Source organism: Maniola jurtina, chromosome 15, assembly GCF_905333055.1.
Source record: "Maniola jurtina chromosome 15, ilManJurt1.1, whole genome shotgun sequence".
NCBI lineage: Eukaryota > Metazoa > Arthropoda > Insecta > Lepidoptera > Nymphalidae > Maniola > Maniola jurtina.
In genome coordinates, this window is record NC_060043.1 from 9,876,072 (window position 1) to 9,896,151 (window position 20,080).

The 20,080-nt window shown below is 35.3% G+C and overlaps 1 protein-coding gene and 1 long non-coding RNA gene across 4 annotated transcripts in view; one reads left to right on the forward strand and one right to left on the reverse strand.

Annotated features, from left to right (window-relative positions):
• LOC123872473 overlaps positions 1-2,644 on the forward strand; it is a 13,728-nt gene extending 11,084 nt beyond the window's left edge. The window contains exon 3 of the long non-coding RNA XR_006797485.1: positions 2,580-2,644. This is a non-coding gene — a long non-coding RNA (uncharacterized LOC123872473). The remainder of the gene's footprint in view (positions 1-2,579) is intronic.
• Positions 1,728-19,775, reverse strand: LOC123872470 (serine-enriched protein). 3 transcript variants are annotated; one of them, XM_045916752.1, is made up of 9 exons: positions 19,502-19,775; positions 12,986-13,179; positions 10,931-11,066; positions 10,086-10,124; positions 9,271-9,388; positions 4,265-4,422; positions 3,526-3,657; positions 2,792-2,974; positions 1,728-2,027 (listed from the first exon to the last, which is right to left on the reverse strand). In XM_045916752.1, the coding sequence occupies exons 2-9, from the start codon at positions 13,171-13,173 to the stop codon at positions 1,863-1,865; spliced, it is 1,119 nt and encodes a 372-aa protein (XP_045772708.1). In that variant the 5' UTR covers positions 13,174-13,179; positions 19,502-19,775; the 3' UTR covers positions 1,728-1,862. The 3 variants fall into 3 exon arrangements, with proteins under 3 accessions (XP_045772708.1, XP_045772709.1, XP_045772710.1); XM_045916754.1 differs by having other exon boundaries at positions 1,860-2,023; XM_045916753.1 differs by lacking the exon at positions 10,086-10,124.
• Between the last annotated feature and the right edge of the window lie 305 nt (positions 19,776-20,080).

The window sequence follows — 20,080 nt, forward strand, 5'->3', positions numbered from 1 at the left end:
GGTGTAACAGACATGCTAATAAAAACCAGAGATTCAGTACATGATTCAGAGTCGCTCAGCATTGGAATTTAACGTCGTGGGTATCCGCTAGTGATATTATTAAATTGCCAAAAAGTTAGGGATCGAACCCCCGACCTTACGAATAGAAGAGCGACGCCTTAACCACTTGGCTATCACCGTTTAAATATTACAACCTTACAAATATTATTAAAATAATCTAAACTGATCCATAGTCATCGAAATCAACTTTCGAGATAAGTAAGTAGTAGATATTTGTGATTTCGTTAACATGTCTCTTACAGCCTGCATAATAATGGAGTCATTATCAAAGTTTAAAATATTCATTCACTTACCGTTCAAATATTATATACAGCTTATAAAAATACTTTAACATCAGACATTTTATACAACATCAAAAACACCTAGCTGCTCAGTTTGTATAAAATTACATTTAACAATACACAGATTATATCAAGATAAGTCTTCATGATGTGAGATTTAAAAAAAACTGAGCTTTGTGATATACAGGCACATTCAATATCAAACAACATCTTATAGTACATTTCTCGTTAGCATTAATAGAAAGAATACAATTACACTTACATTTTTATAACATCAAACGTTCATATATTATATCTATCGTATCAAACAGTATATCATTCAACATCGATTTCACATTTAAAGAAGAATTTTAAAGAAACTGTACCGAATGGCACCAGAAACGACGCTTCCGCATCGAAAATATTACAAAAAAAAATACACCAATTATAGTATAAAACATCCTCCTATTCCATTGATCTCTGACAAACATCACCATAATATTAATATTAAAAGGGCCTGCCTATAAATTTCATAAGAATCAAAAGATTAACAGTAATCTGTAGAGATTTCTTTCATGGACCTTAGCGTCCACGCCTAACTAAGCTATGCTAGCTTTGACTAGAAAACGGAGAAAAGCGCGTAGTTCCCTCGAGTACTCCACCACCGGACTGCGGCCGCGCTTAGAGGAGGTACTCTCATTGTTCGGGTCGATCGAATGATGTATTTGGCGTACTTTCTACTTTTTTCATCACAATTTTGAAAGCGAATGTATGCTTAGGGGAAACCGACGCCGGGCGCGGAGTGTCCGGTGAACGTGTGGGCGGGTCTGGTGGCATTTCAGAACGAGTTCGCGATCGTCTCGGAGGGTTCCCTATGACGGGAGCCGAAGCCGGTTCTTTGGGACGCTGCGGCGATATACGACTCGGTGACAGATGTCCCGGAGACGGATCCGGCGTAGCAGGTGGTAACATCAGCGGTGGAAGATTGGCGCAGGGTGACCCTCTCGATCCGCGTCGTTCCTTCAAAGACATCGGAGGGGGAGGAGACACTGATGGGTCATCCTCAGCGGCCGCGACCACCACAAGTGGCTCAGTCCTTACCGGCAATTTCGGCTCAGTCGTATCCGAAGTTATCGATCTCCTAAAATAATTGAGACCATTTTCTATCTCCGCCAGCGCTCTTCTTACAAATGGGAAGCTTTCTGATAATTCTGACGCCGACTTCCTCACGGGGAATTCGGTTTCGCTGTCGCGCTTTTTGGGTCTACATCGCTCAAACGTCGGGTCTCCCGAGGCTGCCACTATCTCGGAAACCTGCCGTGTTAAGGCTGCGTGCCTCACGGAGTCGGATTTGGATCGCGGTTCTCTGGTTTTCGGAGTGGGAGAGCGTCGGTCACCAAACTTTTTGCTCGCAGCGCGCTTGATGGAAGAGAAGAGACCGAGTTTTTCGGGAGGCTTGTCTACAGGTGCAGGTGCAGGTGCAGGCGTAGGTGCAGTGGAGGGTCCGGGGATGGGATCGGGACGGGGGACGTTCCCCTCGCGTTAGTTGTGCCGCGAGTCGGACGACGGGCCGTCGCTCGAGCCGGTGGAGGAGAGAGTGGTGTTGGAGCCGTAGGGGTCGAGCGAGGACTGAACGGACATGGAGCGGCCAGCGCGCCGGATTCGCGCCGGGGAGAGTTTGCCTGGGTCTACGCTGGCCGGGTCTGCCTGCAACATTAGTGTTTTCAGCACTCCACTAAATGTAGCTTATATTAAACACTACAAAATATTAGGTGTAAACAGACAATTAGAGAAAAAAAGAAAACCTATCTTTTTTTTAATTTTTTAAAGGGTATGACTATAGCAGTCTATGTATGTATGTAAATATATAATAATATATGTTTGTATCTATGTGTGTCCCACCGTAGTACTGAGCCAATATTTCTGTTTATTTTAGGGCTTTTAGGGTTTCGTGCCCAAAGAGTAAAAAGAAAAATGAAGTCCTATTAATGTCACTCTGCTGTTTGTCTGTCTGTCCGCGTGTCACAAGTCTCTGGCTCGTAGACGAAATGAGTCACAAACCTGAAATTTTGGTATTTGGTATAAAACGTTGATCCAAAACCAATAATTGAATTATAAATTCAATTCAATTATTTTTCAGAGGGGCATATACCTACTTACATGAAAAAGGAACCGAATTTTTTTTTCTACCCTAGCATGTGGGGTACCATTGTTAAGAGCTCATTGAGTAAAAATAATTAATTTTCAAGTATTTCATAGGTATTCGGTTTTAGTCGGCGTCAGGTTGCGCTTTTCTGCGCAAATGAATTTTGCCGATGCGACTTATAAGAGTTGTACTTCTTCTGTGGAGTTGTAGTACTGTTATAGTAAATACTATAGTTGTACTTACTGTGCATAATGTTAGTAAAACTGACTAGCACTTGGAATACCCATAAAATTTGATTGTAGCCATACAATAAAACGTTACGAACCTGATACGCCAGAGCATTCATGATGATGGAATATGGCACCAATCCAAGCGGATGCACTTCCCTCATCAGAACATTTGCGGGAATCTTATGGAATTGTATGTATTCCAGGAAATTTCCAATGACATCCTTGAGGATCATGTTAGGATTGGTGTCGCAATATTTCTTGCTCCACATCAAGGCAGCCTGGAAATTAATCAATTTTACACATCAATCGTACGGTGAAAACTTCGTACTAGAATTACTGAAAATCCTTTGCTAGTGTGGATATTATAAAGAAAGTGAAGTGTCTAGAGTCTAGACTCAGCGGCCTGTCTTACTCAATTTTTTTTCTTTTATCATTGATTTAAAATGGAATTATTCACAGTAAGTTAATACACGTAAAAAAATTACAAAACCGGGTACCTATCCTTTGTAGAATATACAAGTAATAACTTTCAGTTGTGCAGAAGATAGTGCACATTATAATTTTTTAGTTTATCAGTTTTTTGAAAACAGCAAATGCTGGGTTTCTATACACTACAGCTTAAATCTTACTAGTATCATCTCTTACAACCTAAGGATTCTTTTGAGAACACGCGCCATCTGCCTTGCGTGTGATATTTTCGATCAGGTGCCAATTGCCATCATACTCACAAAAGCACAGACTATATTACGCTTAGGTACTTGTAACATCTTGATCGCTAACTAAAAGCATGCTTTTTTTGTCTTTTTATTTAATTTACGATTCTCCTCACCTGAAACTTAGTGAACTCATCAGCTCGAAGTTCATCTCTCGCCAGTATTAGCCGAACAACGTGCTGCGGCAGTAGAGTAAACGAGCCCAGATTCAGCACATCATTGCCGTGTTCGTCCACAAATTCAAGTACCTGGAATTAACAAAAAACAAACATTTTTAAGGTTCCATACCTCAAAAGGAAAAAAGGAACCCTTATAAGATCACTTATTTGTCTGTCTGTCTGTTTGTCCAACTGTCAAATCTGTCATGGGTACCAAACCAATAGGGTACTTCCGGTTGACCTAGAATAATGAAATTTGGCAGGTAGGTAGATCTTATAACACAAGTAAAGGACAAGCGTAAATTAAAAATTTATAACACCCCCGACAAGGTTACAGTAACTAGAAAAGAGCTGATAACTTTCAAACGGCTGAACCGATTTTCTTGGATTATAGCTAAGAACACTCTCGATCAAGCCACCTTTCAAACAAAAAAACTAAATTAAAATCGGTTCATTAGTTTAGGCGCTACGGTGCCACAGACAGATACACAGATACACAGATACACAGATACACAGATACACAGACACACAGATACACAGATACACACGTCAAACTTATAACACCCCTCTTTTTGGGTCGGGGGTTAAAAAATAATGAGTATAGAACCACACTACACGAATTGAGAACCTCCTCCTTTTTGGAATTGTGTAAAACCAGACCAGCTATTAGATAAGCAAGTAGACAGCTATCACACACCTTCTGCACCAATGACTTGGTGCACTTGTACTGGATGTATCTCTCAGCAGAGGCGAGTAGAGCACAGACAGTGTCAACCGTGATGCAGCACTGCACAAAACCTGCGCAGGCGCGACGAAGCTCATCCAGTCCGTAGTAGTCTGCGGCGTTCATTACACCTGGAATCCCAAAAAATAAGCTTAAGAGCTCGTTCACACAAGCTGCGTAAGCGTAGACGTAGCGCGTACCATTGCGCTGTAATGTATGGAACTGTATGAAACATGGCATACCGCTTGGCGTGAACGTTCACGTAGACGTAATGCGTGCAGTTACGTCTATGGGTTCACGCGCGTCACTACGCACGTATCACGTGTACGTGCTGCATACGCAATTGGTGTGAATCGGCTATAAGTAAATACTGTTAATTTTTCAAAACTTCATCAACTCAATTTCACATTTGGGTACAAAGGTAGCGCCATGCCAAGGAAAGTGTAAATGAGTAAATGTTCATAGCCAGCAGTTATCACTTAGCATCAAGTAACCCGCCTACTTGCTTACTTATAAAAAAAATATTATCAGTACAAAAATACGATAAGTACTGTTAAATTGTTAATTCACTGATGAAGAACGCAACTCAATTCGGTTCACATTTCTAGAATTAAGATCTACTTCTTTGGACTATCGTCAGGTCTTGACAGTTCGGATTGTGTGTGTAAAATGATGGTAAAATGGAAATAATATATTGTGACAGTTTATCTGAGTGTTTTATTCTATTTATTAGTAAGTAATACTTATCTACTTGAATCAAAACGCAATACATTACGAAATGGTACCTAATTACAAATGTATCTAGTTTCTCTAGCGGGGTAAATCAGGTTTCTAGTCTGTGAACTAATTAGTACTCAGAATGTCGCTTTAAAGGAAACCCCTTTTGATGTTAATTAGAAACGGAAACTTGTAAGTGCACTACATAATGCATTTATGTCTCAAAATTTCCGATATTATATAAAACTTGAAGCTTATATTGTGGAAGACTTTTAGCAAAATAATTTAATCGCAGATTGATAGAAATTCAAAAATATGACTTTTTTACTGATCTCGTGGCAAAGATTGATTTATTTTTAAGGCTTTTCTGCTTTTATGTTTATCCGAAAAATTCACACTTTTAGTTGGTTTCAAAAGGGTTTTCTCAGACTCGACCTTTTTAAGTCAAAAAAGACCAAAACAATTTGCACCCAGAGAAGAGCAACTGAAATAACTTTCATAAATAATTCATTAGATGTAAATTTCTTCGGAAATTCTTAACAAAGTAGAATAGACAAGGGCTTTAAACTTTTCTAATAAGCTCTTTAAATCAGTTTCTTTCAAAGTAGGTATGGAAATTTATCTTCTTTAAAACCAGGAAATGTAAACTTATAACAGTCAAGATTGTAAACTTTGAAAATGAAATCGTGTGAAAATGAGAAGTTTTACTAAGTATATTAAATAAAACCACCTGAATCATTATTTTATATCTATATTAATTATATTATTTTATCAAAATTTGCTTATTGGATTTTTATCACGATCACCGTTCTTCCATATCATGAAATTGCAAAAGCGTATAAGAGAACAAGTGTAAATCAAAAATTTATAACACCCCCGACAAGTGAAGGTTACAGTAGGTAATAACTAGAAAAGAGCTGATAAATTTCAAACGGCTGAACCGTTTTCTTGGATTATAGCAAAGAACACTCTCGATCAAGCCACCTTTCAAACAAAAAAAAACTAAATTAAAATCGGTTCATTGGTTTAGGAGCTACGATGCCACAGACAGATACACAGATACACACGTCAAACTTATAACACCCCTCTTTTTGGGTCGGGGGTTAAAAAAGCAAATACTAATAATATTATCGCATACTCAACCGAAGTAGAGAGTAGACGCCACCATTAACGGAGTCAATAAAATTGGTTTTATCTTTTTCCAATAGAAAGGTAATAAACCCTCGAAATGCTAATAAAATATTATTACTATCACACTTTAATGGAAAGAGCTTTTGATATAGGAAGCATCATTAGTGCCTTTATTGAAACCGTGGGGGGGGGAGCGGATTTGTGATTTGGTGCAATATTTTTCTACCTACACTTCACGAGGAAGGCCGTCGGTGATTGATATCCCAGAATTTTCCCGATTTAATCGTAATAATATATCGATTTCCGTGCAAAATTTTAGCACAACCATAAATAAAATTTGAGGCATTTAACAATCAGAAAATACCAATGCTCGATTGTACGTATCAAATTCATACATTAAATTCAAAAAATTGATATCAATTATACCTAGATATAATATTATGTAGTAATAGTATTATATTTTTTTGGGTTTTTAGTTTTAGGTTCATTATTTTAATAATTTAGATTTTAGATGTTATAATTGTAAATTAATTTTAATTATTTAAGTTTTATGCTGTCTTACATCGTAAAATGATGTAAAAAAATATAAATAAAATCCAAAAAAACTGTGGTGGAATTACATTTCACAGATAAGTGACTAATCTATTAATATTATGTTAGAGAACCAACAGAATTTAAATCTTACTACTCTACCAATTAAGATACAGGGTGTACCCAGAATGCCAACAAAAACTTAGCGTTATTATTATACTACCTTAACTACCTTAAAACAATCCAATGTCAATAACCATTTGCCTTATCTTGTAGTTTCAGTGATTTAGTATTATTGAAACCTGCATTATATAGCGTGCAAAACTCAGGCAATAACTCACCTACGACGCAGCATTGACTTCGAGTAACCTATTTACGAAACGTTCATTGATCTCTAGCGTCAGTCAGATGTTTTATTTGAAATATATTCTGAACTTTTAAAAAATACAGGATTTAAAAAAAATCGTAGTTGTTTTAATGGTATGTTATCAGTAAGCATCAGTACTATCACCTGTCTTCGTTCTTGCTAGCGTTCTGGTTACATCACACTTCACATCACACTAATATTATAAAGGAGAAAGTTTGTATGTGTGTATGTTTGTTACTCCTTCACGCAAAAACTACTGGACGGATTGGGCTGAAAAGTATGGAGATAGATTATACCCTGGATTAGCACATAGGCTACTATCCCGTAAAATCCATCCACGCGAACGAAGTCGCGGGTATCAGCTAGTCCTGTATATAACTCAATACAGTTCGTTAAGTATGCAACAGTAACTCGTAGGTTCAATATTAGATTACAAGAGCGTGTAGCAAACTTAGTTGACGGCACTCAACAAGATTAAAGGGTTTTCGCTTTGGAACTACACTCGATGCGATCGATTATTCGGATGTAATTATTCGCTCTTTGATGTTGGATTCGAGTAGACATTTTACGTATCTCCCACATGAGTAATATGTACGTCATTATTTCGTTACAAGTTATTTTATGTTAAAAACTGACTCTTTTGCGCGATTATTGTACTTATAGAAATTATACAGAACTGTGCAAAGGCGGTCTTATTGCTAAAAAGCAATCCCTTACAGACTTCCTTTGTTGAGAGGATTATGTTATGTGGAGAGAACCTATCTACGTGCGAAATCTGAAACTAGACTCGGCGATTTGAGCTGTGCATTGTATTATCTTAGTCAGTTCCCCTTTAATACTATTACAAATTCCGATGGATGGACGTACGACACATTTCTAAAGACAGTTAAAATATATAGGTATATATAGGTTCTATTGTATAGGCAAAGTGAAATGTGGCATAGATATAATATTAGGTTATGATACAAAACTATGTTAGTAATCCCAAGACGAAAGCTTTAAAATCGAGCCATAGGAACACAGCATCGAAAATTTACTTAATTCAGTCAATAGGTAAGACTATTCTGAAAACCTTTTAATTCTTATCAATTCACCTAAAACACTTCCTTAAAAGTCAAACAATCGAAACATTCAACTAAACTTTGTCAAGCTTAATTTCAAGTTTCAACTTTGATTAGATATTTGATGTTCAAGCCCCTGACGTTAATTAGAAACTTTATATTATAGGAGATTTCATTTTCTTGACGCCATAAACCAATCATTGATGGTATCAATAATTCCCATCGCACCCTCCATACTCCACCCTTTATCGTTAAAGTGCAAATTGAATCTTTCGTTCTATTTTTATGGTCCTTTAAAATTATCGGGCGTGAAACATTTCGGATTGCTATTGATGCTGAAAATTAAATGTCAAATTCAGAAATTGCTTTTGAGAGATTGATTTATGAAAATCTATATACAAATAGAAGCCTATTTTATTTTCATTTATATAACCAAAAAACAATTTCAAGGTCCCGCTGCTTCTTGTACATTTAAGGTCTATAAAAGTGACTAACCCGTTCAACATGATGGAAATATTATAGTCAAGCGAAAACTTGACATTGAGAAAAATACCTACCTACAGGAAAATGCCCACGTACAATATTCTTAGGTAACGTTATACCTACGTTTCGATTTCATCGAATAAAAATACGCCTTCTACAAAAGCTCTTGGCTGTAATATTCCGATGATTGATTCTGACCGGATTACTATTTGCGTTACCAAATTGGATTTACAATTGAGGCTTGCCTGAGCAAACTGAAGATTCTGTTCTGGTTAATTGAAATAGAGACCATAGTTGTTGGGTCATGAAAATTGTGTTGATGAGAGGTTAAGAAATCCTCAGTAGCTCAAAAGTAAAATCTAAAAGTCTAGATTTCAAAAATGCCTATTGGACTTTTTTTTAATAAGGACGTTTTCTGAAGAGTATGTTATATAGGTAAGAGTTTTATTACCATTGTAAAGAAATAAAAGCCAAATTTATAAAATTTTTAATTGATATTTTTTAAACGAAAAATTAATTAATTTAATATAGTATGTACTTAAGGAAACTAGCAAGCCGAAAATTAACAGTGAATCAAAAATAAATCCACAGAGAAGTAAAGAATGATGCCAAAAATCTATTCTTCTCCACAATTTAATAAACTAAATAAAAAGTTATAGGTAAATATTAAAAAAAAATATGACGCTCACCTAGAAGTGTTCGAGGCTGTAGAGTCACGCATCCAGTATGAATGTACTCAATCAGTTGACGAAACACATCAGGCTCAAACTCCTCAATGATGAGAGTCTGGTGCTGTTGCGAAGAAGGCTGGTGTAAAAACAAATAAAACTTATTTATTTCCAAACTTCCAAATTCCCAAAAGAAACCTCCAAAGATATTCTTTAAAAAAAGGGACCATTTTATATGAATGAACATTTGTGTGAGTATAAAAGATTTTTACATAAGTAAGTAATAAGTATTTTAAAACATGTTTAGATTAGACAGGAAATTTAAGTGCTGTAGATGTTAAAGTTAGAAATGTTGTAAAATAACTAATAACTATCCATTTACCAGATATAGAATTCAATAATTTCGATCAGACTAACAGGAATAATGGTGAGACTTTCAAATTGTTACAATAAGCTTTTGTGCTTAAATAATAATGAAACACAGGTAAAACTACATGCTTAATGCCAAAGTGTATTTATAGAAACAGAAGTTTCACAAATTGCTGAGAAAAAATATAGAATTCTTAAAATATTTTTTTTTATATAGAACGTCTCGTCATAAGTGAGATAGAAAATCCACGACACCATGCACAAATATAATTATTTTTTACAATATTCAAGAAAAAGAAATTTAGAAAATAAAAAATGAAATTGATATAATAATTAATCAGTTGAATGATCAAATTTGCAACTACTACGCTAAAACGAGTGTAATACGTGATAAACTGTACAAAATGAACACCAAAAATTCAACCCATGTTACAAAATCTCCTACGACACCGTTAATTTTGATTTACCTCTTGTATTGGAGCCAATTGTTGCGCGAAAGTTGATCTCTGAAGTGGACATAAAAATTTAATTTTTTTTCACAAGGTTAAAACATAGTAAATGTTGGCAAATAAGTGGCCGTCCCTATATGACGTTTTAATTTGCTAAATTTTAGATACTGATTTGAAAATAATGATAATTTGGGTGTCCACCGTATTATTATCCTAAAAATTCACTAATTTTTGAGATAATAATAATAAATAATGTAGAGAAAAATAATTTATTTCATAGGTTCAGATTAGAACTCTACAAGTTTTTTTAAATATTAAAAACAATACTATTAGCCGATTTTATTAGACGTTGTTTCTACAATTAAAACCTTTGATCCTGTTTACGAACATTTTAAATCTTCTCTTAATAACTATTTTACACGAAGGCCACATTCTTTCTCAACTTATCTCTACTATCGTTTTAACTAATTTATTTTAATAGATTCTTGCATGATAAAACTCAAAATTATTATGGGTTCAAACTTATTTTTAATTTAATGAATTAGGATTATAAACAATAATTTAGTAGGTATAACATTCAGTTGATATAATTTATTTATTTTTAGGGTAAAACAAAGAAATGGGTTAGTATCTAATTTAATTAGCATTTATGCTGAGTTGCGACCTTTTTCTCGGGTTGTTCCACACATGACTCAGTTTATTCCGGCGCCTCTTCTCCTTGAGGTCTTTTGACTTTAATACTCAAGTATTAGAGGCGCCGGGATAGCCTAACCCGTAGGTATAACTGGTAATGTGTGGCACAGCTTTCAAAACTAAACGTTTATTTCTTTTCTTTTCCTTTCTTAATTTCAAAACATACATACCTGCTGTGCAGCATTCTGCAGATTCAGCAGGGGTTCTGATGATCGTTTCAAAAATAAGCGTAGCTTGTTCTCTCTTGGTGCTGGCTCCTTTTTTCTTTGAGGGCTTGGCGCCTGATATAGCATCTTTTGGAACACCCTACATACAAAACAATATCTACATTAATAGAATTTCATAACCTTTATACTAGCGCTTGACTACAATCAAATTTTAGGGCGAGTGAAGATGCAGACTAAGGTGGAGCTGCTTGCTTGGAATATATGTATGCCTATTCACTCTTATGATCTGACGTTACCTATATATAAATTGGAGAAATAAACTGTCATCGGAAGGGCATTCCATACCATAGCGGCTCAAACTAAAAGCTAAGAAGCATTTTCCAAGCCGGTTTCGTAATTTTTGGTATGTATTTAAATTTCTTCAGCAATTCCTTTGAAGTATAGGTAAAAAAAACGAAAAAGCAAATCAGTTAATGGGTACCCGTGGAACTCAGTTCGTAGGTACGAGTAGGTGCGTGGGCAGATTTTGATGACGCCTTGCAGTACGATCATTATCAACTGACATACGATATTATTCGTAGACGCTCATATCTTAATTCGAGTACGTGAACACATTTCCATTGAACCTTAAACTTTCTCGTTAGTTCAACAAAGTACCTATTCAATTAGAAAACAGACTAATTATTATTAATGGTTTGGATTTACTACAGACGATTTCAGAATAAAATATTGTAGCTACAAATACGGTTTCACCAAAAATATTTTCTTCAAAAACGCATATCTATGTTAGTTTAAAAAAAAAGACAAAAATTTTGCGTACTCAGCAAAGTTGTTATCAAAAAGTAAAAGTTCATTTTATACTCATGTACAAGATAATACATTTATCTTTTAAAATAAGGTAGATAAAAACGCCACAATCCAAATACGTTAAACCTCAGCTGGAAAAAGCTCCAACACTTAACTAAAAAGGATTTGAAGTACGTTCTACTCACTTGATGTGGTTAAGTACCTATGCGCAGACTCTTTAGGACCTTTGTAACGCAAAATGTGGTTACGTTTTATATAAAAAATGGAAGGCAGAAATATATGAGCTTAATCTGCTTAGAGAAAGACTAAGATCCTTGTGGGAATAATATGCCTCTTATTTCGATAATCTCAAAAGCTTATGGTACCCATATCGTCCAGTTTGTTCAATGTTTTGAATACACAAAATAATAGGATGATTACCGAAAAAAAACAGTAGGTTTTATATTCAAGTATGGACAGTAAGTCGATAGTTCCTTTAAATTGTCTCATTATTCCTCCAAAAGCCTCAATAGCTCAACGGTTATAGGAGCGGACTGAAATCCGAAAGATCGGCGGTTCAAACCCCACCCGTTGCACTATTGTCGTACCCACTCTTAGCACAAGCTTAACGCTTAGCTGGAGGGGAAAGGGGAATGTAAGTCATGATTAAAATGACTAATATTCTTTAAAAAAAATTAAATATTATTAGCTATTAGATAATGCCTGGGACTTCGTCCACTTGGATTTAATGTCATGTATTCATTCATTCACTTTCACATTCATGTCGCAACGGAGCAACGGATTGAGGTGATTTTTTGCATGAGATAGTTTAATACCTGGAGAGTAACATAGGCTTTTTATCCCAGAAAATCAAGGAGTTCAACGCGAATGAAGTCGCCGACATCAGCCAGTTTATACTAGAAGACTAGACGTGACTTCGTCCGCGTGGATTCAGGTTTTTACAAATCCAGTGGGGCTAACATAAGCCGACGTGATATCTCGCGACGAGAGAGAGACATAATTGTCGATGTCGACTGCTTTCTCGTTTACACTAACATGGTCGACACGAGAGACAAATTTGCCGTCGAAGACTTGACTTTATCGCGGTCACGGTTTAGGTCACGGAAAAAAACCGTGTCAAAAAGTTACCAATGTAAGACTCCAGGATTTAAGTAAAAAGGTAACAGACATAAAGACAGACAGACCAAATTTTGCATTTATAATATTAGTATGGATAATGATAGTAGATACTTATACTTAGTTACAGTTTACCTGCTCCGAGCCGCCAATACAGCTTTGACAGCACATACTGGCTCCCTCGTGTCACCGACAAGGAACGTGACGTCACAAAGCTCCGGCATAGAGGCGAGGAACTTCATATCTTCAGCAAGTCCTGACTTGTTCTCGAATGTGCTGAGGTCGGGCTCCGCCTCCATTGCCACGAGCGCTCCGCTTCGCATTGACGACTGAAACAAGTTCATATTAAGGCCTCCAGTACACATTGGCCCAATACGCTCAGCGAGTGCTACCTAGCTTATGTGTAAACGTTGTTCGCAAATTACTAAGATCATAATTTCGATGTATATAATATTATGCAAACTAATAAAAGTCGTATAGAAGCAGGAGTAGAAGTCCATGATATACAAAAAAAGCTAAGCTTAACGTTAAGCTTAGCTTTTTTAGCGAATTATAGCAAATTAAGCTTTTGATTATTCGCAATAACAGTCGGCTAACCGGGCAGCCATGCTGAGAGCATGAGCCGAGCGCGCAATGTACTACATACAAGTTTTTTTTTCTCTTTCACGTGATGACATTAGTTGGAAATTGGGCAAAAACTGACATGATTAATTGCTACTAGGTCGATTTCGGCAACAATTGAATTCGTCCAATCAATGCCAACCGATCACGTAAAATAGGTTTGGAACTTAGGTTGGGATATTTTAAACTTCTTAATAGTTTTTTAACCCCCGACTAGGGATTGCAATCCAGCGGCATTTTCAATCCAGCTTGATTTTTGCTGGATTGAAGCAAATCCAGCTGGATCCAGCGCGGATCCAGCATATATCGATTTTTCAAAGAAATGAAACATTTTTTATGTTTTAAGTTTTAACTGTAGAAACTTTAGTAACTTACTAGCTATATTTGTTTGTAGTTATAATCTGAATATCCTTAGCTATGGAAAAAGCGTTTTATATGGAAAAAAGAAAATCTTTTTTTAATGAAATTAGGTATGTATTTAATCAATCGACGTAAGTATGTACCATTCATTATCTATACACTTTCGCCATTTTATAGGTATGTAATTCATTGATTCCATTGCTGAAAAAATGTGGGTGCGAGAGTCAATAAAATCTGCGAAGACAATAGAATCTTTGAACTGAATCAAAATTGAACTTTTATCCTTGCAAGTAATTGTCTGAATTCCGAAAAAAGTGATGTTGAAGCAAGGCTCGTAGAGTATGGTGTGTGTTTCCTATTACAGCGCCTTAGTTCACGACCGTTTGTCGTGAAATATGAGGTCTAGCGTTGTCCTGAAGCAGCGGTGGGCTTTTTCAGTTTTTCCATTGTGGTTTGCAATTGATTTGCAGTTGAAATTACACTTACTCGTAGGTACCTATTTTACTAACTTTGTAGTGCTTTCAGTTTCTCAGTCTCACTAATTTTCGAACTAAATCTACGTAGCCTATCCCAATTTCCACTTATAAAATCTTAATAGAAGTTAAAGTTAAAACATATTTTCATAATAATTGAGAAGCCAATCAATTATATTAGAGTTGTTTTTATTTTTTTGAAAGACATTCAATGGTTTTTGCGCGAAAAGAAAGTTATTTACTTGTTTTCAGCTGATTGCGGATCCGCACTGCACCAAAAACGTGCTGGATCCAGCTGGATTGCTGGATTGCGGATCCAGCATTGCAATCCCTACCCCCGACCCAAAAAGAGGGGTGTTATAAGTTTGACGTATGTATCTGTGTATCTGTTTGTGGCATCGTAGCTCCTAAACTAATGAACCGATTTTAATTTCGTTTTTTGTTTTTGTTTGGAAGGTGGCTTGATCGAGAGTGCTCTTAGCTATAATCCATGAAAATCGAAAAAAGAAAAGTTATCAGCACTTTTCTTGTTATTACTGTAACCTTCACTTGTCTGGGCTATGGTCTGGGGTGTTATAAATTTTTAATTTACACTTGTTTTAATTCAATAAGTACGTAATAATATCTCTGTATAGTAGATACATATTTCTTAAATTTTAACTGTTCCTTTCTACCTTAGAGCTCCCGATATTGAGATGAATTAATAAAGGTTCCCTAGGGGTTTCTTGTTCTTAAACAAAAATTGAATTTGATTTAAAAGTTCTCTCCCTGTCGAAAGCCAATTTAGTCGAAGGAATTTTTCAGTTAAACTACGACAAGTGTCAATCGTCACTTTGTCGTTGGAGCCTGTAATTGGATCTCGCGTCGACCGAGAGTAAAGTAATTGCCTAGAAAAATTATTTTTGCGAATAAACTAGTTTTTCTCGTCCTGTTCAACGTTAGTTAATGAAAAAAATTCTAAAGATTGCTTTTTAAGCAGAGCTTTGATAAAGTGAGGCTTAAGGTATCATTTCCCCGAGAGCTTTTTAAACGTCCGTTAAAAAAGCGTCCAAAAAGAATAAATGTATTCCCAATTATCTGTTCGCACGTAAAAAAGCGTCAACGTGTGAACTTATTTCAACAAATTAATATAAAATATACGTGTTTTGTATTAATTTGTTGAAATATAACAATAATCGTTCAAAAAGTCAGAAGAAATCAAGCCGATTTAGAGCTTTTATCGAAAATGCTGCCTTATCCTTTTGAAATATAACAAAATACCCACATTGATACCACATTACCCACGTCCCCATTCCTAGCACAAGCTTTACGCTTAGTTGGAGGGGAAAGGGGAATGTTAGTCATGATTAGTCATGATTAGTCACTCTGACATTAGTGTTTACATTGCAGCCGTGCGAAGTCGGAGCGGATCGCTTATGCAATATAATTACTATTATTCTTACTCTAGTCCTTGATATACACATACAATTTAAAATAATATAGGTAGGTAATCCTTCGATGTACAACGCAGGCAATTCAATAATCACTAACGGTTCTGTAGGTTTCAATCTAAATGGTAATTTAGTTGAAGATCAGTCGAGTGTGCTAAAAAAAGGATAATTTCAAATTTGGCCCTCTTTAAACAGTTTGAATAATTTATAATAGCAAAATCTGATTATAACAAACGTTCTACATTATAAATAATTGGTAGTGTAATTTATGAATTTACAAAAATTTTTTAAAGTAATAATTTTCATAAAATATATTATGAAAATTTTGCCCAGCCGTAGTATATAAAACATATATTTGACTAATTTAATGCTTTATAAATAAAAACAAATTAAACTAAATTAAATTAATAGGTACAAGTAAGTGGTCATAAAAATCTATTGTTTTTTCGAATTTATTCCATAATCTGAAGTTTAATTTATTATTTAAATCTCAATAATTAATTATTAAATAGATACTTGGTAGAGAAAAAATCGTACTGAAAATTTGGATTAACCCAAAAAAAAAAAATCTGGCATTATTTATAAAAAAACTTACTTCATCTAAACTGAAGTGTCTCGTGATTGTAATATCCATGTTGAAGCACAAAAGTATCCTTTAACGAGTTCTATTCAAGTCCTTTATGAGCCACGACTTTGTAAAGCGAGGCCCAAACAGCGACTGACAGAGGGAAATGAAAGGGATGCTTGTCGCCGAGTAAAATGAGAAAGTTTATGGGCCAAGCTACAGGCGGAGAACTCCTAAGACAGAAATTTTCTACGAGGCGACACAATTATTATTTTTCATCCCATCTATTCGAAAAGGATGACTTGGTTTGCCTTTAAGTGCACCCAAATGTGGTGTTTTCTTTAATGAGTAATAAGTGCGCGGCAAAGATAATTTTGCACTTTTTGAATTTTGAAACATCTTAGTGTTCAGCGCCAAAGAAATCGAACTCAAATGTTGTTTAAACTGACTGACTGAGTGAGTGAGTGACTGACTGACTGATTGACTGACTGACTGATTGACTGACTGACTGATTGACTAACTGACAGACAGACATACAGATAACAAAGTGATCCTATAAGGGTTCCGTTTTTCCTTTTGAAATACGGAACCCTAAAAAAAGAAATCAAATCAAAAACACGCGAACTACAGCCCTACTTTTCATCACTCTCTATGAGGATCCGTTTTTTTTAATTTGGGCATGATTAACTAGGTAGACTTGTTTTCATCATTAGTGTGAGGACCTCAGGTAGATGTATTTTAAACCGTAATTTTAGTATTGAGGTTTTTAATTAATTATAGGAGCTGGAAGGATGGTACACTTACTTATTGCGTTGCTGCTACCAATGCAACGTCAAGGTTTTAGATTTCGTCTACGTGGACTACACAAATTTCAAATTCCCTATTTTCCCCCTTCGCGTTTGAATAAAAAAAAAAAAACTTTCTTAGCGAATGTGTACCTACGTTATAACAAGTGTAAATTGAAAATTTATAACGCCCCCGATAAGTGAAGGTTACAGTAATACACAGGTCAAACTTAATGTAACATATTGCATGCTTATAAGCAGAATTTGGCTGTACCTTTTTGTCTTTGTAACATCTCCACTGTTTACCCAAATTCGCAATAAAGAAATTTGATTTGATTTGAAAAAAAAAAAAACTTATAACACCCTTCTTTTTGGGTCGGGGGTTAAAAAATTACCTATCTGTATGCTAAATTTCAGCCCAATCTATCAAGTAGCTTGAGCTGTACGTTGATAGATCAGTCAGTCAGTCAGTCAATTTTTACTTTTATATATTCAGATTAAGTAGGAACACTTTTACACGCTAACGCTCATGACTTGGTACCCGAAACCGCAGGAACTGAAATGCTATGAAATTGCATTTGAGTTCCTCGACACTATTCTAGGAAGCGGGCAAAGGAAGTTGGGTGAGGAACAGAAAACTATGATAAGTTGTTTCATTGAAGTGGTCTTTTCCATTCATTTTAATGTCATAAGTCATAACCTTAGCCTGATTGATCTTTTTACCCCGCTACGCCAAAGCCAAACAGGGTTATGATTTTAACAGTCTAAGTATGTATGTATGTAGGTTTGTATTTATGTATTTCCACCGTAGCGCCTAAACTACTGAGCCGTTTTTAACCCCCGACCCAAAAAGAGGGGTGTTATAAGTTTGACGTGTGTATCTGTGTATCGGTGTATCTGTGTATCTGTCTGTAGGATCGTACCTCCTAAACTAATGAACCGATTTTCATTCAGTTTTTTTTGTTTGAAAGGTGGCTTGATCGAGAGCTTAGCTATAATTCAAGAAAATCGGTTCAGCCGTTTGAAAGTTATCAGCTCTTTTCTAGTTACTGTAACCTTCACTTGTCGGGGGTGTTATAAATTTTTAATTTACACTTGTTAATGAATGAGGTGTCAATCGATTCGTTATTATGATCCGGGTGACACAGGCTACATTTCATACGAAAAAATCGACCTGGCGGATGTTACATCTAAAAAAGTGGGGGTCTCCAAATTTTTTTTTTTACTATATATTTTACTAATTATATTTTTTGTCACTTTGTATAATGTTTAATGTTGTACTATATTATGAACTCAGAATTTATTCCTCTTTCATATTTTGCCATCCCACTCGACCCGATAGCAAAAAAAAATTCAGAGACTCACTTTTTTGGATGTAGCATCGGCCATAATATTATTAATTTTGTTCATATAAAATGTAAATGTATCATAACGAATCGATTGACACCTCAGTCTCAAAATTGACTCAGTAGTTTAGGCGCTACGATGGAACACATCTGCATAAATACAAACATAAATAGATACAAAATATAGAGACGGCTAAAATCATTGCCCTTCCTTTAAGCTTTGCTGTAGTCGGGTATAAACAATGTGTGAGAGTTGTATCCTTCCCTAGCAGGGTTATACCTATAGGACAAAAGCATCGGCCCGAAAGAGCTACACACGTTATAGGCAATATTGATTTTTACGAACACCATGGACGCTGAATAATGAATAAAATTTGCATATTAACACGTAAAACTTTTGAATAAGGACTTTACCAATAAAGACAAAAGGAAAAACATACCTACAAACAATATAATATTTGTAAAAGTTTTGCAAAGGTAATCTAAATGATAATAATTTACACAGTCGTCGATCATGCAAAAAATTCAAAAAGGAAAATGATTCCCATAATCATAAAAGTAAACAATAATACTAGAATTTCATTTAAATGACTCAAATTTTACTTAATATTTTTTAGATGTTTAGTAAGAATTTTCTTGAGGGTACACGATTTCCACAAAACACAATATAAATAAAGTACAGGGTTACAGGGTTCAGAATAGGTTCAATAGAACTTGACAATACCACTGTTTGAATTAAGATTTTTTATAATTTTTCTATTGTTTTTGATTCTTGTATGGTGCATGCATGTTATTAAAGGCAGTAAATATTTGTAAAGTGAACATTCGCCTTAATATACACGTGGTAAAAGGAAAAGTATCGATTTTATTGAAATAGTTTCGAAAGAAATCTTTTTATCGCCTAGATCACCAGCCGTGAACTTGCAGTTCAATAATCTTGCTTACCTCTATTTACTGATGCGAAGTCTACGGTGATAAATGCTTCACCCACGCGAATCGTCTGGAGTAAACGCCCACCCAAATACCTACTTAGTCCCGTCACTACAAATAAACATAAAACTTCAAACCTACCTGTTGATATTAAACACTTAAAACTTCGTATCCACACTTTGAAGTATCACACCCTAATCAAAGGATTCATTGAGAAAACACTACCCGAAAAACTTTCACAAAAAACTACAAAATGTCATCTACGCAAATAAACTACCGTCTTATTTAGTAAGTGCCAAATTCACTTGCAACTTAAGTTACACTTTATGACTACAGACATTAAATGTTTCTTTTAAATAAACTAAAACAAACCCTTATTATTTAAGTTGGACATATTCTATAACATAGTCCTACTAGATTGTACACAAGAATTGCTTAGGGATGCGCATGCGTGAATACTGCGCGCATGCTTCCGATGATCATCAATATGACATGGAGTGATAGAAGGTCGGGAAGGTATTCAATGGGTGAAGCGTTGAAGGTTAAATTTCATGAATGAGCCAGTGGAATAGCTTTCGATTCAGTAAAATTATGATGCTGTTTGAATTGAACTATTAGTTGTAGCTTACCAGTGCGTAACATGAAAGCTATTCACAATATTTAGTTACGAGAATTCACGAGCTGAGGATTTTTATTATTTTCATTTACTTAAACAAGCAA